At 36.9% G+C, this 24,087-nt stretch overlaps 5 protein-coding genes across 5 annotated transcripts; 3 read left to right on the top strand and 2 right to left on the bottom strand.

Annotated features, from left to right (window-relative positions):
• The first annotated feature begins 1,412 nt into the window (after positions 1-1,412).
• Positions 1,413-3,868, top strand: LOC116287796 (uncharacterized). Its single transcript, XM_089039514.1, has one exon. The coding sequence runs from the start codon at positions 2,239-2,241 to the stop codon at positions 3,220-3,222; it is 984 nt and encodes a 327-aa protein (XP_088895640.1). The 5' UTR covers positions 1,413-2,238; the 3' UTR covers positions 3,223-3,868.
• A 656-nt stretch (positions 3,869-4,524) lies between these two features.
• On the top strand, positions 4,525-9,448 carry LOC116287795 (uncharacterized). The gene is made up of 2 exons (XM_031694490.2): positions 4,525-7,225; positions 7,301-9,448. The coding sequence occupies exon 1, from the start codon at positions 4,879-4,881 to the stop codon at positions 6,001-6,003; it is 1,125 nt and encodes a 374-aa protein (XP_031550350.2). The 5' UTR covers positions 4,525-4,878; the 3' UTR covers positions 6,004-7,225; positions 7,301-9,448.
• Positions 9,449-10,084: 636 nt separating this feature from the next.
• On the top strand, positions 10,085-14,552 carry LOC116287794 (mitochondrial carnitine/acylcarnitine carrier protein). The gene is made up of 10 exons (XM_031694489.1): positions 10,085-10,263; positions 10,790-10,882; positions 11,188-11,315; positions 11,817-11,907; positions 12,394-12,514; positions 12,843-12,915; positions 13,146-13,186; positions 13,650-13,768; positions 14,101-14,175; positions 14,372-14,552. Exons 1-10 carry the CDS (start codon positions 10,117-10,119, stop codon positions 14,432-14,434), a joined length of 951 nt encoding a protein of 316 aa, XP_031550349.1. The 5' UTR covers positions 10,085-10,116; the 3' UTR covers positions 14,435-14,552.
• A 357-nt stretch (positions 14,553-14,909) lies between these two features.
• Positions 14,910-17,843, bottom strand: LOC116287793 (uncharacterized). The gene is made up of 2 exons (XM_031694487.2): positions 17,616-17,843; positions 14,910-17,103 (listed from the first exon to the last, which is right to left on the bottom strand). The coding sequence occupies exons 1-2, from the start codon at positions 17,694-17,696 to the stop codon at positions 15,850-15,852; spliced, it is 1,335 nt and encodes a 444-aa protein (XP_031550347.1). The 5' UTR covers positions 17,697-17,843; the 3' UTR covers positions 14,910-15,849.
• A 3,169-nt stretch (positions 17,844-21,012) lies between these two features.
• Positions 21,013-24,054, bottom strand: LOC116287790 (uncharacterized). The gene has a single exon (XM_031694485.2). It carries the CDS (start codon positions 23,746-23,748, stop codon positions 22,171-22,173), a length of 1,578 nt encoding a protein of 525 aa, XP_031550345.2. The 5' UTR covers positions 23,749-24,054; the 3' UTR covers positions 21,013-22,170.
• Between the last annotated feature and the right edge of the window lie 33 nt (positions 24,055-24,087).

Below are 24,087 nucleotides of genomic sequence, written 5' to 3'. Positions count from 1 at the left end.
CTAAGATATTGGGCTTCACTGACATATGACATATTAATGAAAATGAGTTTCATAATACTGGCTGGTTGTAATAGAACTGGTTATGGATGTTGAGTAGGGATCAAGGGCGGATCCAGTCAAAATTTTAGGGGGGGGGGGACTAATTGAGTTTAGGGGGGGTGGGGCTAATTGAGTTTCTTCCATCAACACAACGAAAAACAATAAAAAAACGTCTAATTCTTCAGTTTTGTTTTTTTTTTTCTGCTGAAGGGGGGCTTCAGCCCCCCTTTGTCCCGCCCCCTGGATCCGCCCTTGGGGATGTCAAACGAGATATTTTACACGTCAATGAACACCATATATCTTTGCTTCTATTTTTCTTTTGATGGATAAAATTGATGAATTCTTCGAATTGATTCAATCTTGTAATTGTACAATATTGCATTTGTTTCGCAATTGTGTTTGTTCTTCACTTGATCCGCAAGATTACGTCGAGTAACAGAAGGAATAATTGTTGAATTTCTTTGTCACGTAGTACCTAACAGCCTGATTCCTGAGACGAGGACGAGGTGGCGGCGTGGGTACCGCTTCTTTTCCGTTTTCTAATTTTGACCAAGAAAAGAGGAGTAAAACGAGGCTAAAATTCCTTTTCTAAATATGGAGCAAGATGTGTTTGAAGTGCGAAATATTCAACAGGCTTAGGATAGAAAATTCTTTAATTATCATATGAAATTCTGCTTAGAAATTACGCAACGCACAACACAAAAAAACCACGCTCATGTCATCGTTTTGGTGCATATTCCATATTTGGAAGTGCATTTCTGACGTCATAACGTATGATTGACAGCTGCCGGTCCTTGATGTCGAATATTTTTAATAATCATTTGGTTCAAGTTCTTGTTATTTACACTAGTTGGACAGCAATGTCAGAATTGATTCTGCATGGGATTAAACCTGTATAGAATCACTAGTTATTACTTCCATTTATATTCATGAATCGCGACTCGTTCTGTTTATGTATCGGTCAGGAAAATGATATGTATCTGATGAAAAGTGTGGCGAGAAAATGAAAAAAACGAAAACGAAAATTGATTAATCTTCTCTTCAATACCACGAAAATGAAATTACTAATTAGCAGAAAGTTTACTTTGTACGTTTTGTAGCCTAAGAAGATATATTTACATTGAGTCTAAACATTTCAGGTGTATTTCTTGGTACAATGACTGTCTTGTATTTAGTTTCTATTTTGAAAAAAGAAATGTGGTGAAAACTATGACCAAGAAGGAGTGTTACATCTTTTCTTAGCGTTAACAAGACATGTTTACGCATTGGGGAAAAGTAATAAAAACATTTACGTCACACTTGCTTGGATTATTTAATAAACAAAAGTGTAAGTCTCCTACTGGTTTGTTAGCGTTTCCTGTTTCAATATTTACCATTGAATAATGCCACACGTTTTGTGCAATTTACCGTCTCTTATCGTCTCTAATTTACTTAGCGATTCGTACTTCTGAGGCGACAATGGTTCGTTTCTTAAACCTTTCCATTTAGAGATATTTCTGCTGAAAGGTGTTAATACTGATCTTAGCTTGACTCAGAAATATGCTTCTTAGTTGAACGAACGAACGAAGACCCACGGGCGAAGAGTGTCAACGACGCCGCAATTATCTCGCAGCCTCAGTGGTTCAGTACATCTCTTTTTAAAAGAACTTCGAATGCATGAAACTGCAATAGTTAGAGGAAATCGTGAATATTAAGAAACCAATTTTACTGACGCCAAGATTCCTCTCACCAACCGCTTCGAGATACAAACACTACATATAATAACGAAAATTAATAACGCCACTCTTGTCTCGATTCTTCTTGGATGAATCTAATAAACTTTGTTTTGTTGCTTCCTGCATGGTGAGACAATTATTGACCACAATATAGAAATAGAATGATAGGAAGGTAAGTGTTTTCCCCAGTGACCGCAGCTGTGAGACGTTTGGCCAAGGATAGCGGAGCGTCAGTGACGTTATTGTGCATCATGTTCATTAGTGAACCGTGATGTCTCATATTAAACGAACATGGAACTCAAATTTTCGAGTGCTTGGAAAACAATATAATCAATGGAAAATATCAAAAAGGACCTTTTTGGTTGTTATGAAGAGAAGTATGAATGAAAAACAAATGAAAAATATCTTGTCTGGAAAATTTGAAGATTTAATTTTGTGAAAGTGCATTAATTTTACGCGAGGAAAATCTTTGCACCTGTTATCGATGTTCACGAAGATTGAACGAGTACAAGTCGACCAAAATATCACATCAATGGCAAGTGAACTGCGACAGACACCAACACAACAAACAATGACTCTTGGAAGGTCTTCAAAAGAGATCTTTTTGCCAGCATTGCCTAAAATTGGCTCCCAAAATGATTGTGTTATACGAGACAATTATCAAGGCAGCTTATCGCCAAGTCAAGATGGAGTAAGCTTCATGGAAGCAGATTTAGCTTCTTCGTTCAGTGGTAAAAGGGTTCGTTTTTCTCAACCGTTGGAGTTTTGGAAGGAGTTCGATAGAGACTCGGGACAGCTATTAGATGAAAATGGAAACTTAGAAGAACCTGCGAGGAAAACATATGAAAACACAGAGGAAAAAGAAAGAAAAACCTACGAGGAAAAGGTTGGCAAAAAATTGAACGAACGTCGAGGAAAACGACGTGGAAAAGCCAAAGTTGCTCGAACAATAACGGAGGCTGTTGAAAGCCTGAAACTCGAAGATGAAAAGACAAGTGTTCGTAAGTTTATTGCTCATTATAAAAAAAGTACTGCTCGCGATTTCCGTTTACAAAACAAACCAACTCAAAGAGGGATTGTTTGTACAAAATTTAGCGAGGAAGAAAATCCACCAACCAATGGTGTTATCAAGGAATCACAACGGCATGATAAAATTGCTAATACTCCTTGCAAGATATGCAGATTCTGTAGGAAAAAATTACCTTTGGATAGTAAAACAAACAGAAACTCAGAATGCTGCACTAAAGCTTTGAGTCTTAAGCCGCAGAAACTACGAGCATCAAGCCTTCCTAGTCTTGATGTTGATGGTAGGAAGCTGTTTGAAGAGAGGTTAATACCTGATGATTATGACGATAAATGTACGTTAAAAAATCATGTTACATATTGTTGCCATGGAGCGGATTTTAGGGGTGGTACGTCATTGACTTATTTGGCACCGACTCCACTTATTGTGCAACTCTTTGAGTAATACTCTCAACATCAACCTCTCCTAGAAGTTTCCCCCCTTGGGATAGAAACCTTATACTAGTATTACACTCCTCTTATTGTGCAACTCTTTGAGTAATACTCTCATCATCAACATTTCCTAGAAGTTCCCCCCCTTGGGATAGAAACCTTATACTAGTATTATACTATAACTTTTTCTGAGGTGCATTGTGGTCCAGCTTGGGTAAGAACATATTTTGTGCATCATGCTTTAGTGGTGTGGTTTAGGTACCCAAGCTAGACTAGAATGTTTAACGAACACAGAAAAAGTTTATGATGGATCATGATATCCATTATGACACACCAAAGACAAAGCATGAGTACAAAGTCTCTCTCCTTCGCTCCAGTTCTCATTGGTAGGTTTGTCTATGACGTCACGCTTCCTGGGCACTGGAGTGGCAGGAGCATATTGATTATCAGAGTCATTAATAATATAGGCTTGATTAAATTTCCGGCTTTTGGAATAGTTAAAAGTATATATTGAAATGAAATGGATTGCACCGTAGGGCAGGTACACGGTTTTAAGCAATAGGCTAGTTTTAACAATTTTGATAATATAGGTATAAATGGGCGCCTTTGATTATAAAGCATAATTTGAATACTTAATAAAATGTCCCATGATCTAGGAACGCGGCCTCTTCTCGTGTCATAGTCCAATCTATTAAAACGATAATATCATTGGGTGCCCGACTAGTTACTACCTTTGCATCAACTGTTCTATATAAAGACATTGGTTATTACCATGGTAATCAAACCTCTTGGTTGTATCAAACATTCTGGAACATCCAACCATTTTCCCTCACATATTATTTACCCGAAGTCAATTCCAAAAAAAGAAAATGTCTTCTGCTTGGAACAATAACGTAGGAATCTTGGGTGAAGAGTACTTGTGAAGATATGCATTCTGATGGTTTACTAATCTTTCCCTGATTGGCTTAGATGCTCCAATCGCTTACAACACTGAATTGTTTGGCGAAATCGACAAAGTCATTGAGTAAATAATGATGAGATCATCATTGAATACTTCATTTTCCACCACTCTCTCGTTTCACTCCTCCCAAGAACCGTAATTAAAATAGTTTTCAATTCTAGTCAGAAACTAGTACTAGGATTAAGGGGTATTTTGAGCAAAATGTGGAGCTTTATAAGGCAATTGTTGTTCCACTAATATCGGGCAATTAATGCAAATTGTCAAGATTTCTTTTCTTTATTCTTTTTAATAGTTTACGAATAAGAATACAATTGCTAATCTACCTTAGAATAGAGCATCATTCATCATCAACCATTGTTTGCGGACGCTTTTATTGTCCTCTTGACCTCTTTTTTAACGATTGTTATCCAACCAATGACACGCCAGCCTGGTCCATAACCCCATCATGGCCATATTACACAGACAGAGAGCCCTTAGGAAAGCCATGTCGGGTTTACTGACTTACTGTCAGCTTAGAAAAGAAGCAAGGCTAGTTTAAGAGCTCAAGATCTGCTAATAATCCCTGCTTAATGGCAAAGAGCTTCTTTTTTATTCTATGGGAGAAATAATAAGAGGACACGTATGAAGAAAACAGCACGCTCATAATGAAGGCATTGCCGAAGCGCCGAAATACAGACAACACTTAGAAAGATCTTTGGAAGTTTACTCATGAATTTAAACCTGGATGGATCATCGCCATGGTTCCACGTACACTTCACTTTACCAAATCAAGGGAGTAAAAGCAGTGAGATTAAATACGACAGCCAAAGGAAAAGAATTAAGGATTTGATACAAAATAAGGATGCTTTCCTCGCACCGACCTGTCAAGGAGGGAACATAAGTCGGTCTGGAGTTAATAAGCCAGTCAAAAAATCAAAAGATGAATCCAAGAGAAAGCTAGGTAATGATTCACAAGGGAATTTTACGCTAAGAACACCATGGTTAAATCAAAATAGCCTCAAGAAGTCGCCTGATACGCAAAAAAAAGGCTATTTTATTGAAACTGGAATATTTATAGATACTAAAGCTTCAAACGCGACAAAGCAACAAGACAGAAAGTCAATATTCCCTCCATTAGAAGGAAGCAAAGCTGGCGTCATCACTTGTTGTCCGGGGCAACGAGATCAAATAACTGGTTCTAAAACGGACGAAGATGAAGTTAAAAACACCGATCAAAGGATTTTAATGAGTGAAACTAAAACAGAAAATAAGCTCTCTATTGCTGATTGTTATGATTTATGCAACTGGAAACCACAGAGTTCTCTGTGCAAAGAAGCACGTCCTCTCGTGAGCATTTTGAAACGAAATACGAGAGTTGAAAAACGAGCTCCAAGACCTAAGGGTCAAAGAAGTATTCAATCAGATAGCTCCGAATCCTCTGGTAACGAAATAGAAAATGAAACTACAAAGAGAAATAAAAAAGTACGTTTTGCTAAAGGAACGAAATTTTCACCCAGCACCAGAAGTAAGAAATATAGGAAAAAGAGAAATTATTTGGACAGCAAATTTGAAGACGATAAAGAACTATCAGGTAATGAAAGTAACCTCGAAGATATGATCGAGTTGAGTTTTCGAGACTTTATCCAAAGAAAAAGACTAGAAAGGTCCAAAGGAATGGCTGAAATATCTAAAGATTCGAACATGCTGTGTTTTCTGAAGGAAGAAAAAAAACTTCCAAAAGTGAATGCGACGAAACGACAGCACAAAGAGCGACTGAGTACTAAAAGAAACGGCGCGGACCAGGAAGACCGTGCATCCAAAGTAGATACATTGTTACCTACTATAGTGAACTAATTGCCGCCATTTTGGTTGAGTTTAAAAAGCGATTTGTTATGCTATATCAACCAACATGACTGCCATTTTTTTGTCCTTTCATTCTCTTGGGAATGTCTGCAAACCGTTTATACAACTAACAAAATTTTGTCATCTCTAATATATATTTATTTAATATAAATCAGTTTTGTTTGAAAGGGAAACCATTTGTACTCAGTGTCACGTGTCACATGTGTGAGGTGAAATCCCCTGATTTTAATATTAATGAAATATTTACTGGCGCTCACTGATATTTATAAGTAATAAATATTGATAGATATAGTTTTATTCTGTGTTCTGATGAAAATTCACTAAAAAAATGGATTTCAAAATACGTCGTCCATGTATCGCTGTTCATGACTGCGCATGTCCTAATCCGCCAGGGATCTTTGCAATTTCTGGCGACATGTTTTTCATTTACTTGTAAAATTTTTGCAAAACGAAAGTATCTTTGGGTTTTACAAATTAGTATTTCTCCACGTGTATTAATAGACTAAACACGGATTGCTATAGGAGCAACACTGATGAAGAGCTACTCAGAGTCCCTCATTACTATCCACTATCCCCAAAACGTGGAAAATTTGAAGGAACTGATTATGTCGAACACTATTATTTTCAACTCTATTGAAAATCTTTAGTTCGAAATGTGACCATTTCTTTGCCGAAAGCAAAATGCAAGCATCCCTCTACTTCATTCGTTTTTTGCCTGTGGCCCATTGTAATGTATATATACACTTCTTTAATGTATCGGGCCCCATAGGTGGCGACATTGATAGAGTCTTTCATGATTGAAATAAATAGAATGTAAATATTTAACACCCTCTTGCTTTCTTAAACGCTGTTCCCTTCCTTCCCTCGTACCACACACACAGTTTAAAGCCTGACAGTTTTGTTCAGTTTACAAATTGTAGAATTTCTTTCCTGTGATGAAATTTACTGTTAATTGAATTCGTGTGTCATCTAACTTCATTAACACATCTTCATCGCCAGCCCAACTCTATATTCTTTTGAAGAATAAAATTGTTTGTATTCCTAATTAGTTGTCTAAACAACACATTAAAAGAAAACCACTCAGCCATGTACACAGATTGATAGAACAAAAGGGTCGAGTTAGAAGATTGCTGGCCTAAAACTGAACCAGAAGCGGAGAGCCTAACAAGTCGCTATAGAGCTACATGAATGACCGTAACTGGACGTTTTTCTGGTCAGTCAATGTTTGTTTTCAAATTCCAAAGCTACATTATTGATTTGGTGGGTTAATAGTTCACTTTAATCTCAGTTTACAGCTTGGTTCTTTGGTTACAAGGTTTGTTGACCCGGGCAACAGAAAGCGTAGCTTCGGTGGTGCGAAAACAACTTTATTTTTTGTCTACGTGCATTTATCTGACGAGTTTCTTAGTATTATCTCGGTATTCAAGAGAAATTTGCTGAAAACTAGCTCAAGTTCACTTGAGAAGAGCTCGATTTACCGGACCTAAAGCAGGAAATAGAAAAAATCTACCAGGATTAGATCAAGTTTGCTAAAAGATTTCATTAACACTGAACAAACAAATCTAAGGACAACACGGCTGAATGGCACGTATCTCATATAATGGTAAAGTTCTTCCTACGAAAGCTAGACGAGCCATTAAGTACAGCTTAAGGAATCTAGAAACATCTCTTTACCTTTTTTACCGATATAAAAGGCGTGGAGAATAAATCCTACTTGACGTAGGACGAAGCTGATCTCGTGCCGGGAGTTAATATAAACATCCCTTGGATAGCAGGAACTGACAATAATTAAACTTCAACTTTAAAATATTTTTACTAAATCAGGAAGAAATATTATGTAACTGATTTCCTTTGGAAACGAAGTGAATTAGTTATACTCCTGTGGTCGGTTGCAAAATCTGCTTGATATCATCACAAGTTCGTCTCTTGCTGCTAAAGAACAAAGTTGCTCGACATTCCAATTTATCTGTCAAAACTGTACAAACATTGCTGTTTCAAGGAATCGTTCTATCCTGTAAACGAACATATTCTCAAGTTCCAGAAGATCGGTTAACTCATTTAACTGTCATCAGTCTTAGTCATAAAGCTAAGTATGGGGGAATAAAATATCAAAAGCCAGAGGAGGTGGCTTTGGTAAGTCTTACACACGAGGAAACTGAACAAGGCTCAAAACGAACTCAGGAAGATTTTTTATTCAACTGAACAAGTTATGTCGCTAATTACAGAATATAATCTTTCTTTTTCTGATATTGAAAATTGTACTGCTCCGCGTAAACCTCGTTCTATAAAACCACAACAATATGTACAAGCAGTTGATTATGAAAGAGAACTCTTGACCAAGCTACCTCAAATAGCAAGCACCAAGTCTACAATTAAAGATGGCGTCGTCGAAGATGGAACCCTCAATGGTGGGTTAGGAATAAAAGGAGTTGGCAAACTACACAATGATAGTCAAGAATCATTCAAGTATAATAAAACTGAACGAAGAAAAAGAAAGAGGAAGAGGAGACAAAAACATTGCGTTAAGTTTAGTGAAGATTGTTATGACAATGATGATGAGAGTCTTCACAGTACTGGGCCATCTTTGCTACCTAGTATTCAGTCGAAGAAATATACTTGTGAAAACAAAGCAAATCCAGTAGAGAAGTCAGGAAAGAGCATGGCAGAACTGGCGAACTATTTCCGATGTTACCATGGAAGTAATGACAAGTTACCGAAAACAACATTGCAGAGGTCTGACCATGGGGTACAAAATTTTAAAAACTTCAAAAAGAACGCTGATGTTTTGTTAGCTGAAGCTATCGAAAGAGACAAAAACAGTCAAAAACAAGCGAGCAAACAGTTGGAGCGAAGTGTGCTGCGAGGAAGAGGGATGGGGCATACATGTCCACATCATTAGCAATAATGTAACTGAAAATATATATAATATCTGTATGTAGTATTGAGCTGCATGGTATATACATGTGCACACCATAAGAGAATGGTGTATGTCACTGTATTTAAAATTGCGCACCATTAGCAGTGACGTAACTGCATGGTATATTCATGTACACACCATAATAATGGTGCATGTCACTATATTTACAAGTGCGCACCATTGGCAGTGGCGTAACTAGATGGTGTATACATGTCACACCATAAGAATGGTGCATGTCACTATATTTACAAGTGCGCACCATTGACAGTGACGTAACTGTGTGGTATATACACGTACACACCATAAGAAGGGTGCATGTCACTATATATTTACAAATACGCACTACACTACCCTTGTAGTGCTTTAATTTAATTACGCCATGTCCTAAGCTAGTTCATGACCAGAAAGTTCATGAATAGATTTTATATGCTGTACGCAATAATGAAGGCGTAGGACACATTATTACGCTTTTGAAATATTTGTAGTTCAGTTCAGAAATCAATAAAAAGTATAAGAATGTTTAGCTGTGTGGGTGGGTGAGCGATTACAGGCGCACGAAACCTAGTCCTAGATGGCGGGGCGTATCACCTGAACTAGGAGAAGAGCATACCTTGAACCTGAACTAGTAGTATCCCTTACTGTGGAGTATCCTTATACCTTATCTCAACGAACGTTTTCTCAAGGTTGCGTGCGCATCCAACTTGACGGGCCACAAAACTGAAAAACGCAAATTCAGTAAAATTGAGAAGCCAGTTTTATATTTAAAGAGGAGAATAACTGATCGATTTGGTAAATTTGTATTGAAAAAAACTAATAAAAATGATAATTTTCATTATGAAGCTCCTGTTCTGGTATCGTGGCTCGTCAAGTCCTTAAATTTGGATGCGCACGCAAGCTTGAGAAAACGGTCTCAATAAGCCTTTTCATAGTTTAAGAATCGATTCCACTGCGCATGCGATTTTATCCCGAATATTCACCTTCTTTTGATTAATTAAGAACCAAAGAAAGTTTAGACAAAAGAAGGTGAGAAATTCGGGATAAAATTGCATGAAAAGGCTTATCCCGCCCTTACCTGAACGAGGGTGTATCCATCAAGCCACGACCCCAGGGTTACTGAGGAAAAATTTAGTCTTCCATTTGGGCTTCCTGTGTTCCGTTACGTCATAAACGACAGTTGGCAGTCCAACATGTCGGATGATGCAGGTATAGTTGAGCTCGAAATGACAGAAACAAAGAAGAAAAATGCCAGTACTTCTGGACTTAAGAACTTCTTTGCTGGTGGAATCGGTGGAGTATGTTGTGTAGCCACTGGACATCCGCTAGATACCATAAAGGTAAGTGTGAATGTTGAAATATCCAGTTGGCTTGCCACGAAAACTAAAAATCTTGAAATACCCGCAATTTAGACATTTGGTTTGAATATTTTTTTGTAGCTGTGCTTCTATTGGTGTTTAGCTGTATTTAATATACGTTAGAAATCAAAGGTTTTTGTCGTGATATCTTTAAAAAGATTTTGCTTTGAAAGGTTTAGAATAATCTTATGTGATATTTTGGTCTTCTTCATGCATGGTTTATTGAGTTATAACTTTTATAACCTTTTAATATAACCTGATAAGCTGCTTAAAACAATATCTGAGCTCTCTTAGCAACTCCTCGATCCTGCTATAACATGGCTTTTTGCATATTCTACCACTAAGGTAATATATATATATATATAGAAAGTATTAATGAGTAGAAATCAAAGATCAAAGTCCAACTCGCATATTTAAGATGCATTAGTAAATGGACGAACGTCTAGTTTTCATACATTCAAGGTAAATAAATTAGTATTAATAGCATGTCATGATTTTTGGTTTCCAGGTACGACTTCAAACCATGCCTAAACCTTTACCAGGCGAGAAGCCGATGTTTATTGGTACACTAGACTGTGCACTCAAAACCATAAGGAATGAAGTAAGAAAATAATCAAGAGTGTATATGTTAATTAAGGGTTAGATGACAACCACACAGGGGTGTAGGCAGGTGGGGAGCCAAGTGGGTAATTGCCCCCTTTTGTGTTAGAATTCATAGTAAGTTGTTTTCATTAGGTATAAATTCCTAACTAGTAATCTTTTATACGTACGCCAAAATGACAAATAAATATTCAGTGGAAACTAGTTTTGTTTAATTCAACCTCTTCAGTCCACTGTATACTGTATACTCCGCTCCTGCTTATATTATTTATTTATTCTTATAGTGTTATATTTGTATCATTTCAGGGTTTTTTAGGTCTTTACAAGGGCATGGGAGCTCCAATTGTTGGTGTTACACCAATCTTTGCTATTTGTTTTTGGGGATTCAATATGGGGAAGAAATTACAAATGAAAGACCCTACAGCCGATCCAACGTAAGTTGATATACTTGCTACTCTATAACAGTCTGAACTATTACATATTAGTAAAAACACACAGGTGATTATTGAAAATCTTGCACGCTGATTGGTCAAGAAACTCACACTATCACACGATAACCACCTCCAGTGATAATCCAAAATGGCAGCCAGCGGCTTTGTTGCTGTAACCATCTTTTATCTTCTTTTTTTTCTTTTTTCTTTTGAAAGAATCACCTGTGTATTTATGCTAAAACAATAATTTCCTCAGCCTCAGCGAATTTCAGAGAATATTTAGCTCGAAAGCTCGCGTCTCGGTAAATATTCCCGGATATTCACTTCGACTTTGATGAATAATTTTTAAATATAGCACGTTGGTCTCATAACTCTAGATCTTACATCATCTCTGCTGGTTTAGATTCCATGGGTAGCTGACTATTCCTGCAAGGTCATTCCCTTGTACATTCTTTTCAGAATTATTTTGTGTGACAGGTTATATTTTGTGTTGTTATTTTTCAGTTATTTTGAGATATTGAATGCGGGTATGTTTGCTGGTGTTTGTACAACAGTTATAATGGCTCCAGGGGAACGAGTCAAGTGTTTGTTACAGGTAAACAGTAGGATGAAACTCTGAATGGGATTTATCAATTAAAAACATGTGATTGAAAATATTTGGAATGTCTCAAAAATACATCAGAAAATTGATACCCTTTAATTTATCACCGATGTGGGATTGGATCAACACAGAGATTATTAACTTTTTTGGCCACAAACAATGATAAATAATCAAATTTGAAGAGACTGAGAACTGAGAAGTAGTTTACTGCAATTTTCATTTTCAAATTTTGGTTGCAATTTGTTTTTTTTTACTGCATCAGTCAAAACAAAAATATAATTTTATAATTTCAGCATGCAGCCCAGAGTTATGAGTTAGTGTACTAAATAAATAAAATAAATAATGGGGTTCTATAGTGCATTCCACATGGTCTCAATGCGCTTAACAATTATGACCAGTGGAGGACTTTTCGGGCTGCATATTAAGGCGCTAGTAGCAGCCATGCAGCTATAATGATAAAAGTGTTGATTGTGTCTTTAGATTCAACAAGCTTCTGGTGCAGAAAAAAAATATGGAGGACCAATTGATTGTATCAAGAAAATTCATGGAGAATCTGGAATTAGGGGGGTCTACAAGGGAGCTTGTGCCACACTGTTGAGAGGTTAGTACATGTATGTGTCGTTGATAATGCCAATCAAAAGCTGTTTGTGGCAGGTCAACAATAACTATCACAGCAAAACTTTATAACAAGTGTGGAATAGAAAAGTATGTATTAGGTGGTTTCATTGTTGGAAGGATAGCAAGATCCTCAATATTATGACTCCCTACCCTAAACGGGCAAGAGTAACTCCCTCCCCCTGGAGTATTCTAGTCCTTTTTGTTAAACACTATGATGATGCAAGAAGGGGTTGAGCTTGACATTGTTGACCTGAGCAAACTTTATTGACGTCCATGATTTTTAATAAAATCACTTATTATCTTTCATTCAGATATTCCTGCTACTGGAGCATATTTTCTATCTTATGAATATCTATTGAAACAATTTACACCAGAAGGGGGAACGTAAGTACCTTCTTTGAATTCCGATATAATAAGAAAACGAATAAAATATAATTCACTTATATCAGCAAAAGTAAACATTTTAAGTTTTTAACAAACTTTTACTTTTGCTTATATATATTTTTGAAGAATTATTGTCTACTGTTGGGAAAGAGAGGCATAATATAATGTACATTTATTCCATTGAAATTCTAATTTTAGCATTGAATTTTTCTAATTTTAATTTCTTTTAGTCGTGGTGATATTGGAGCACACAAGATTCTAGTTGCTGGAGGTAAATATATCGTACCATAGTTATCTATTTATTATGAATAAGACCCTATACATGTATATAGAAACTGTTACTGGTTTCCTGATACCATGTCCATTGTTCTGTTAAAGTAGTTCAATTAAGGGTGGCACAGTGTTAGTGCACTTTCCTCTCCCTTTTCAGGCCACAAGTTTGATTCTTATACCTGGCAAGTGTAAAGAACTATTTATTGATCCAAGATCTTTTCTCTATGTTCCTTTGTCTTCCTTCCTCCCAAATTCCAATTTAATCTCTAAATTTACCATGCCATGTTTTGAAGTTGTTTCAAGGTTCAAGAAACACTTAAAAGTTTCTGTGCTGCGTTTTTCATGTTTTCTCTATACAGTAAATGCATAAGGCAAAGGAAGCCATTTCTTAAACTGCAAGGCTTGTTTGATCTTCGACATTACTAAACATGTAATATATTCATTATATTATTTTCTGTTAGGTTTTGCTGGTATGGCTAACTGGGTAGCTGCTATTGCACAAGATGTTCTCAAGTCTAGACTACAAACAGCTCCTGAGGGGACCTACCCTAAGGGAGTAAGAGATGTTTTTAGACAATTGGTAAGTGTGTAGTGTGATGTTAGAGACCTTTAGCGAGGCCTTCTTGCCAGCCCCACAAACCTCAAACTGCAGTTCAACGTCAGGCATTTTCCTTCAAACTTTCAACATTTATCAAGGCGTCATAATGAAGTTCTCGTTGGAAGAGTGGCCATAATAAATTTCATTGATTCCGAGTGTTTCTATTTTTTGTGGGCCCTTTTCGGGGCCTGATTCCTAACGGTTACAGGTTAGTGGTTAGTGGTAAAAACGATGCTAAAAGTCTCTATTATCTGGCTGTCCGCCTGTCTGCAGCCTTCAGTAATAATAGATTAATATGGATTATTATTCATTAGATGAAAGAAGAAGGTCCAACAGCATTGTTCCGTGGTTTGACTCCAGTCATGCTCCGTGCTTTCCCAGCAAACGCGGTAGGTTACTGAAATCATTTTAGTCTTTTTACATGTAGTACTGGATTAATTAAATACATTACACATTTATAAATTAGAAGCCATTAAACCATTAGGTGGGATACCTGTGTCATTGTCACCACAGGTAACCCATCTTGAAGAAAAGAGTTGCTTAGATTGTGTATTCTACTGTTAATGGCCTCTGTTTCCTTTTCAGGCCTGTTTTCTAGGATACGAGCTTTCTATGCGACTCTTTAATTATCTTGCTCCTGATTGGTGATGACAAACTTCTGATTCGACCAATGACTATCTGTAATAAAGTGTCTGGTATGACTAGCTTAAGTAAAATAACTTGGTCCATCTTATTTGGAGAAAAAATAAATTCATTCCTAAAACCATTCTTCTGGAAAGACTAACATACTTAATCAACCAGTGACTAGTAAGGATGTTTGTGTGAGAGGGTAGTATGGGTAGTATGTGGTACATGGATGTATTTCCATGTCAATTACCATTTTCTGTTTCAAGTTGCATAACACCCAAACTCTGAGGTTTGATTCAGCTATGATGTCTATATTGAAGTTCAACATTTATTTGTTCCAATGTATTGTAATGCCAGTTTGATTCCCTGGCTTTTCTTCTGGTTCTCCGGTTTTCCTCCTTCCTTAAAAAAAGCAACTACTATTTCCAATTTGAATTGTTGTGAAAGCTTAAACATATCCCTCCTGTCCAAAGAACATTCAAGAAAAGAACATACATGTATGTTGTATGACACAGTTTTATATCTTCAAATCTTGAATCAAATTCTATTTCCATTTGTCCAACATAAAAACTTTTGCAAATAGAAGATGTAAACAGGTTGTTGGAAAGGTTGAGTCAACATATATGATAATAGAAACAGTCAGTCACATGGAGAGGGAAAAGTTGTGTCAGACCATAAGGATGGCTGTGTAGGAGGCTAGAGGAGGGGAGAGGGGTTGCACCATGTTATGACCTCGCCCTAAATCCACCATTGCATCAAGTGAAAAACATTTAATGGGGGATATCAGTTACTCTCTATCAGGGGCGTAGCGAGGTCTCAATTAAAGGGAGCAATGTACCATTTCTCTGCCAAATCCCTAGTGCACTCTTTTGCCTTCAAACAATTTTTTCAAGTTTAGGAATTTGGGTCAATAAAATAAATGTATAAAAACTAAACCAAATGCAGCAATTTGTTGAAGGCAATAGAGTTGAACTGATATATGCTAGGCAGTTTGTCAGGTAGAATATGACCTCTTAATTATGCTTCCATGCAAATAGTTTGAATACTCTATATTTCTAACAACATGATTGAAGAATATTTCGTTGGCCAGAGTTTTTGTTCGTTTTTTGTTTCCTTATCTACTACTAGTTTTACAATAAAGTTCAGAACATGCATTGAGGCAGTGAGATACAGCAGTTAGTTTGTTATCATTGAAAAGTATGGAAGCCTGCTTTGGATTTTGGTCAAACAGCTAAACATGCCATCTTTCTCAAGATTATAATCCTTTCTGGTTCAATTGATCTTGCGAGTCAATTCTTCAAACTCGGTGAACTTCTGACAACCACCTTGGTTATGTCTAAATCATCAAGGTTCTGATATATTTTTATCTGTGTTGATGGAAGTGTATGCTCACCACAATGATTGTCGCAGTTCTCAAGATTATAATCCTTTCTGGTTCAATTGATCTTGCAAGTCAATTCTTTAAACTCGGTGAACTCCCTGACAACCACCTTGGTTATGTCTAAATCATCAAGGTTCTGGTTTATTTTTATCCGTGTTGATGGAAGTGTATGCTCACCACAATGATTGTCGCAGTTCTCAAGATTATAATCCTTTCTGGTTTGATTGATCTTGTGAGTCAATTCTTTAAACTCGGTGAACTCCCCGACAACCACCTTGGTTATGTCTAAATCATCAAGGTTCTGGTTTATTTTTATCTGTGTTGATGGAAGTGTATGCTCACCACAGCGATTGTCGCAGTTCTCAAGATTATAATCCTTTCTGGTTTGATTGATCTTGTGAGTCAATTCTTTAAACTCGGTGAACTCCCTGACAACCACCTTGGTTATGTCTAAATCATCAAGGTTCTGGTTTATTTTTATCTGTGTTGATGGAAGTGTATGCTCACCACAGTGATTGTCGCAGTCCATATCGTAGTGCACTGCCAAGAACAAAGATATTATGATGACGTAGAGAACTATCAAAAGGTCTGTAATCTTAATTTGTATGACTAAACCAGAAATCTCTTCACTGCATTGGGAGAATACCATTACACAGAGAGCAAGACTGAGGTAGAACAAGCAGCAGACTAGAGCAGTAGTTTGCCATGATATGCCTTGATGTTTGAAGGCCACAAGTAATGTTATATGGATTGACAAAAATATAAGGAAACTGAGTTTGAGTTTCAGAAGACTTTGAAATGTCTTGTTTTTACACTGCCTATACATGCACCACATTAGAAACAAGAACCCTAAGAGAGCTAAAGAACCAGCTTTGATGTATGAAGCCATTATAATGTATTGGATTCCATCAGATCTGGCTTGAATAGCGGCAGAATACCATTTAACTGCTGTAATGACATCAACAATGAAGAATAACACTCTCAGACAGTTATAGCCCCAGGTTGTTCTGTCTATAGCGTGTTGAAGTACTTCCCAGAAAACAAACAGAAGGAAGAAAGTGAGGGAAAATATGCAGACAGCCAAAACTAATCCAAGGTAGTAGACTAGTATGGCCTCTGGTTTGGTCGAGGTACTAGTAGTCCAAATCTGACGACCAAACTCTATGATAATGCAGATGAGAAATATCAGGCCAACAGTGAAGAAAGTAATAAAGGACTTGTGTGTGTAGTTACTCAAAGCTTCCACTATAAATGTATTCAACTTGGCTGTCATGAGGGTTGCTTGAAGGCTTGTATGGCTTGAAGGAATCTGTAGGGAAATGTGATGACCAGCTATTGTATTTAGTTGATATAAATGGATATTAAATCTAAAAAAGGACAATGACACAATATATAGGCGATATTAACTAGTTTAGTGACGAACACTTTCACTTTACTAGAGTGATCACAGTAAATCCGTGGAACTTTAGTAATACTAAATAGCACAATTTCATGCAAATTCCATTGTTTTCTATTGTTCAACTAGCACTATTTCTGTTTCTGACGGATTTACTGCCGTCACTCGAAGCTCGCGTCTTGCATAGTCTTGTTTGAAACAGTAAAATTCGTCTCAGACTGTTTGATAGATGTTGTTTGTTCTACATTAGTAATCAGAATTCAAACAAAGGGATTTATCCTTTTATTGCAATCTTTGCTATCTTTTAGTTCAAAGACAATTCTGTTTGATAGCGGTTTATACAGCGTATTAATGAGAGAATACCAATTTCGCGTTCCTCATTGTTGATGCAGATTTGGTCTCGAATCCATAGACAAATACATTACCTTATTACTATGTTCTTGCTCTTTGCTTTCTGTACATTCGTTCTTCAGTGATTCAGAAAGAAAAGTCCTTATTTTCTTCATGATTAAGCGACCAAAAAGCACTGTCAGTAAACTTACTCACTTTTGTGCTTCTACTCGACTGGACTTCAGTAATATTATGCTATTTGGCTTCCTCGGTTTCTGAGAAATCTCGTGACATGGACTTACACTCCCCCACCCCCTAGTGGGTTTTTGTCTGTCTGTCTGGTTAGACGGACTTGAATAATAATTAATAATAATAATATTTATTTATAAAGCGCAAATACAAATCTGTTCTAAGCGCTAGTAAACAAACGACAAAGACAACGACAAAATAAAATAATTTACAAAGAATATGCTAATTTGAAGAGATAAGTTTTAAGTTCAGTTTTGAATGAGGCAAGACTTGATGCATTTCGGAGAGATATTGGAAGTGAGTTCCAGAGTTCAGGAGCAGCCACAGAGAAGGAGCGATGACCATAAGATTTAAGATTATAAGAATGTGCTGATAGAAGAACTTGTGATGCAGAACGAAGATTACGGTTCGGTTTATACACTGAAATGAGTTCCCGGATATAGATAGGAGATTGGCCATGAAGAGCTTTAAAAGTAAATAATAGGATTTTATATTTGATTCTAGATTCAATTGGTAGCCAATGCAGATTAACGAGGATAGGTGTAATGTGGTCATGTTTATGGGAAAGAGTGATTATTCTGGCAGCAGCATTCTGTACAGATTGTAGTTTATCTAAGAGTTTGTTTGGTAAGCCAAAGAGCAGAGAGTTACAGTTGTCGAGTTTGGAGGATATGAACGCGTGGACGAGAGTTTCAGTTGTTTTCAAAGAGATGTATTTTCTTATTTTAGCAATGTTTCTGAGATGATAAAAAGAAGACTTGCAAATATTATTCACATGACGAACCAAAGTAAGATGCGTATCAAATATGACACCAATGTTCCGAGCATGCATTGAGGGCATTATCACATCAGAACCAAATTGAAGAGAAGGAAGAGTTAACTGTGGGCTGTGCTTTGAAGAAAATAACAGGAATTCAGTTTTGCCTTTATTTAGTTTCAATTTATTTGTAGTCATCCAAGCATCAATATCAGATAGACAGTTTTCAATCAGATTCATGGAATCATTAAGGGACAAATCATCATTACAGGAGAAAGGAATATATAATTGAGTGTCATCAGCATAAAGGTGGAAAGACATTCTGTGTATTCGGAGGATATCAGCTACTGGAGAAGTATAAAGGAGATACAACAAAGGACCAAGTACAGAACCTTGAGGTACGCCACAATCAAGTTGAAGGGCTTCAGAAGAAAAATCATCAATGGAAACAAATTGAAAGCGATCAGTGAGGTAGGACTTAAACCATTGAAGAGCTATGCCAGAAATGCCAAATTTTGTATGGAGACGATCTAGAAGAATTTGATGATCAACTGTGTCAAATGCAGCAGATAGGTCCAAGAGTAGCATGGCAACACAAGAACGATTGTCAATGGAGTGGAGGATATCATTTTGTACTCGAAGAAGAGCAGTTTCACAGCTATGAAATGTTTTGTATGCAGACTGCAATGGTTCATGGAGATTGTTCAGAGACAGATAATCATTTAGCTGAAGGGAAACGACTTTTCCAATAATCTTGGAGATATTCTTTAAATTAGAGATAGGGCGATAATTTCCAAAAATTTCATGATCAAGAGATGGTTTTTTCAGTAACGGTTTTAAAACAGCAACTTTAAGAGAAGATGGAACAACACCAGTTTGAAGTGACAGGTTAACGATTTCACATATAGTAGGCAGTAATGCACCAAAATGTCCAAGTAGGAGACTTGCAGGAAAAGGATCAAGACTACAGGATTTAGATGACATCTTTTTCGCAATGGCTGATAATTCATCAATAGAGAAAAAAACAAAAGTTTAATTAAGTAATAAAGGCTGTTTTGATTGCTTTCATTTATTTTATTCAGGATATATGTTTTAATGGCTATTTAATTTTATTTAGTACACGTCTTTAGCTTTATCATTAATCTGCACATACCTCATGCAATCAGTCATAGTAGCTGAATTCTGGTTCTATATTTAGAGATCTTTTCATCTTATAATAACGACGCCTGCGGCGGGTACACCTCGCCATAAAACATCCTTGGCGGGGATACTTATAGCGTATGTTGACCATTATATAACTGTTTTTCTCTGAAGGGGTGGGGGTCTTCTCCACTTTTTGTTCTGATTCTTTTTCTTTTTCTTTTTTTTCTTGTTCTGGTTGTTTTTCTCCTTTTTCTTGGTTTGGTTGGTTGTTTTTCTTCTTCTTTTTCTTCTTGTTCTGGTTGTTTTTCTTGTTTTTCTTGTTCTGGTTGTTTTTCTTGTTTTTCTTGTTCTGGCTTTTCTTCTTTTTCTTGTTCTTGTTCTTGTTCTGGTTGTTTTTCTTTTTCCTCTTCTTGTTCTTGTTCTTTTTCTTCTTGTTCTGGTTTTTCTTTCTCTTCTTCTTCTTCTGGTTGTGGTTGTGACTCTGGTTCTTCATGGGGTCCTGGTTCTTTTTCTTCTTCTGGTTCTTCTTTTTCTTCTTCTTGTTCTAGTTTTTCTTCTTCTTCTGGTTGTGACTCTGGTTCTTCAAGGGGTTCTGGTTCTTTTTCTTGTTCTTGTTCTGGTTCTTTTTCTTCTTCTGGTTTTTCTTCTTCTTCTTCTGGTTCTGGTTGTGGTTGTGGCTCTGTTTCTGCATGGGTTTCTGGTTCTTTTTCTTGTTTTAGTTTTTGTTCTTCTCCACCATGAACAGCCGTGGCAAAAAGTGGAACCAAAATCACCAAGAGAAAGAAAAGGACGAGAAAATTACTCAAGGTTTTCACTTTAAATGTCTTCAACTTATTGCCATGTTCTTGCTCTTTGCTTTCTGTACATTCGTTCTTCAGTGATTCAGAAAGAAAAGTCCTTATTTCCTTCATGATTAGTCGACCAAAAAGCACTGTTAGTGAACGTACTTACTTGCGTGCTATTACTTGTCTGGATTTGTAATCGGGTATGCTATAGATCGATTTCACTGACGTTAATTTTCTAACCTTTGTCAGTATTGAAGATGATTGAGTAAAAGGTCTTGCACCCGAAAGATAAGTCAAAATAAATGTATCTCAACCACATTTTGAGGTATAAGAAGTTTTCGATCCCGAGAGATCAAATGGGCTCATTATTTAGGTATGAAATATATGGGCGTGCCATCTTGGTGAACCTCGGACAGTGGTACACCAAGATGGCGGCCAAGTAACCAAGTATCAAAATCACATTCAATATTGTGAATACCTTATTTTCTTGATAGAAATATTCAGCAAATCAATATAAATCATTATTTACGAAGGTCATAAACGTACCATTTAAAAAGTATTTGCCTCATTATCTGGCTTTATGAAATGTGTGACACTGTTGCTTGACAAAGATAGCATCGGACATCAGTGGCGGATCCAGGACTTTAAGAGGGGGGTTCATTTTTGCTAATCTTGGCACAACAATAACGTTCTCTTGCATCATCATTTTTCCCATGAGGCACATCACTGGCCTAGGGGCGCTCCTGATAAGGATAACCTATCCATCAAGAAGCGGACCTACCATACTTTTATTTATTTATTTAAAAAAATATAAAAAATCCAAGGTACCAGCCGGTAGGGGGGGGGGGGTTCATTTGCACCCAATGAACCCCCCTAAATCCGCCACAGGACATACGCAAAATATTAGTCAACAAACGGTTTTGTGTGATGAATAGTTTAGATTTTAGCTTTCTGATGACGAAATAGAAAATCGATTTATTAGATGTTATTATGCTTCCTTTTGTGCTTCTACTCGACTGGACTTCGGGGCCCAGTTGTTCAAAGCCCGATTAGTGCTAATCCTGGGTTAACTCTTAATAAGACCTATAGAGTTAATCCTGGATTAGCGCTAATCCAGCTTTGAACAACCGGGCCCTGTAATATTATGCTATTAGATGTAAGGTCATCTATTGAAAGAATGCTCTCAGTAATTAAACAAGTCTAATACTAATTTAGTTAGTATAACACTTGTATGCTACAATCACCATGTATTATGTTCTAAAATACTATCTAGCTTGCACACAAGAATATCATGAGTCTATAGTCATATATATATATATATATATATAACACTAATATACTACAATTATCATGCACTTTATTCTAAAGTACTATATCTTGACTGCACACAAGAATGTCATGAGTCTATAGTCATATATATATATATATATAACACTAATATACTACAATTATCATGCACTTTATTCTAAAGTACTATATCTTGACTGCACACAAGAATGTCATGAGTCTATAGTCATATATATAACACTAATATACTACAATTATCATGCACTTTGTTGTATAGTACTCTATCTTGACTGCGCACAACAATATCTTGGGTCTATAGTCATATATATAACACTAATATACTACGATCTCAAAGAACATGCTTTGCCGTTTAAGGTTAATGTACACGTATTCTTTATAGCAGTGTCCCAAATTTTATCCTTTATCTTTCTATCTCTGCCATTTCTTGATAAAAAGCCTTTCAAATATTTCTTTTGGTTTATCCGAGGGACATGGAATAGTGCTGGTCACGTGACACTTTTCCTTTAGCTCACAGTAAGTGTTCCTGATATTATGACACTTCAAAAAGGCGCTGTTGTCACATTCAACGTACTGGACCAGACCTCCAGACCTATCAATCCACGTAACTATGTCATTTTGAGCTCTGACTGTAGTTGTGAACTGTTGTACATCTTCGAGGGTGTAACCAAACTTCACATGATTGTAGATCTCTCCTGGGCTTGAGATTGCAATTGCTTGAACTTTGTTTCTACTACCAATAATCTTGGCCAATCCACCACCAAGGGAATGACCGACAAGAAAGAACTCCTCCGTCGAGTTTGTCGTCTTATCTTTCACGTATTCTTCAAGTGCCTGGAAATAGTAGTGGTACTTGGAACGTTGAAAAAGATAGTCGAGACAAGCCGATTTCGAGATGAAGAAAGCTACAAACTCGAATGGTAGATGCTGTACGGGCAATGCTACAGAAATCATCTGAAACACTGCGATTTCGTTCCAGATTTTGAAGTTCTCGAACCAATCTCTTGCGTCATTGGTGCCTCGGATGCTCACAACATTGACTCGACTAGACGCTTCACGGATGTGATAAAACATGGGTTTCTTAGGATTTACTGCCTCAACATCCCAGTAAAATTTAGGGTTCTGGAAGTAGGCCTCGATCAAGTCCCGGATGATTGTCTTGTTACCATTTGTATCAATCTTGTAAGCGGTATCTGCCAAGAATGCCATGTCAGTGATGCCCAACTCCAGTCGACTCCACTTTTTCTCACAGATTGGATAACCAGAACTTACGGGTTTTACCAGTTTGTGATATAACAAGTTGATTTCCTTCACTGGGTGTCCAAGCTGACATTCCTGGCCACATGAAATGTTGGCGTTCGCGGCAAGGGTGATTACGACGAGATAGACGGCAGCTACTATGATAAATACCCTCTTTTGAACCACAAAAACTTTTCCTGATTCTGTTTCTTTCTTACCACGTACAAGAAGATAGAGTATGAGACAGTATGTGTAGAATGGAAATAGGAAGGCAAAAGCAAGGGCGCCCCCGGTTGAAGCACCGGCTAACTTGAAAGAGATGGGCGAGAGAATAGAAAAAAGAAGTATAACTAAGGAGCAGCAAAAAATATAGGCTATTTGGTGAAATGGCATATCAAGGGAACTTTCCTTGTACAAGTAGATCAAGAGAAATAGTGAAGATAAGATAGATAGAACGAAAGCCGCGAACCAGGAGACAATCAAGCAGTCAGAAAGAAAATTAACGAAGCCCGACTTGGCTGTGCTCGAAACACCAGACCAGATCCCTGCAGAGATGAGAACAGCAAAGAAAATTACTATCTTAATCAAGGTATACTTGATGGATGACTTGTACAGAACAGCACACACTACCTCCCAGAAGAGAGATAGAATAAAAGAGGCGTTAATTATAGCACAGACAAGAATAACAAACAGACAAGCAGAGTAGAAGTTCTTTTTATGAATAGATGAGTCGCCTGTTGGGCTAATCATCTCCAAGGTGATTTCTAACGCGCAGTTGATGCCAAGACTTAGAGCTGTCACAAAGAAACACAGGAAAGAGAGAGACAAGCTGAAGTGACTGAGAAATGAAACAGCGTAGAACGCTTGACGAATGATAGACCAAAAAATCCCTGTCTTTTCTGCAAAAATCTAGAAAAATAAAACGAGAAAAACCCAATCAATGTACATATACTGATATCACAGGTAGCCCAAACTTGGTTTCTGTGGTGTCATGTTATAAGGAAATGTATGGGGATTCATCAAAAATTTCAATAAAATCATTGAAACGTGAAATAAAGCCTCGACATTTTACTCTATCATTGAGAAATA

This window comes from Actinia tenebrosa, unplaced genomic scaffold, assembly GCF_029948245.1.
Source record: "Actinia tenebrosa isolate PJP-AT-01 unplaced genomic scaffold, QUT_ActTen_1.0 PGA_scaffold6__47_contigs__length_16458017, whole genome shotgun sequence".
NCBI classification, from domain to species: domain Eukaryota; kingdom Metazoa; phylum Cnidaria; class Anthozoa; order Actiniaria; family Actiniidae; genus Actinia; species Actinia tenebrosa.
The sequence above is the reverse complement of the archived record's forward strand: the minus strand, read 5'-3'. Positions and strand labels throughout refer to the sequence as shown.

Bases quoted from the DNA above. Each gene is read 5' to 3' on its own strand.
- LOC116287790 (XM_031694485.2), bottom strand. From the start codon at position 23,748: ATGATTAGCCCAACAGGCGACTCATCTATTCATAAAAAGAACTTCTAC.
- LOC116287793 (XM_031694487.2), bottom strand. From the start codon at position 17,696: ATGAAGAAAATAAGGACTTTTCTTTCTGAATCACTGAAGAACGAATGT. The intron at 17,104-17,615 runs GTAATGTATTTG...ATTTCCCTACAG, and splicing joins AGCAAGAACATAGTAATAAG to ATTCCTTCAAGCCATACAAG.
- LOC116287796 (XM_089039514.1), top strand. From the start codon at position 2,239: ATGTTCACGAAGATTGAACGAGTACAAGTCGACCAAAATATCACATCA.
- LOC116287794 (XM_031694489.1), top strand. From the start codon at position 10,117: ATGTCGGATGATGCAGGTATAGTTGAGCTCGAAATGACAGAAACAAAG. The intron at 10,883-11,187 runs GTAAGAAAATAA...GTATCATTTCAG, and splicing joins TCAAAACCATAAGGAATGAA to GGTTTTTTAGGTCTTTACAA. The intron at 11,908-12,393 runs GTAAACAGTAGG...TTGTGTCTTTAG, and splicing joins GAGTCAAGTGTTTGTTACAG to ATTCAACAAGCTTCTGGTGC.
- LOC116287795 (XM_031694490.2), top strand. From the start codon at position 4,879: ATGAATTTAAACCTGGATGGATCATCGCCATGGTTCCACGTACACTTC.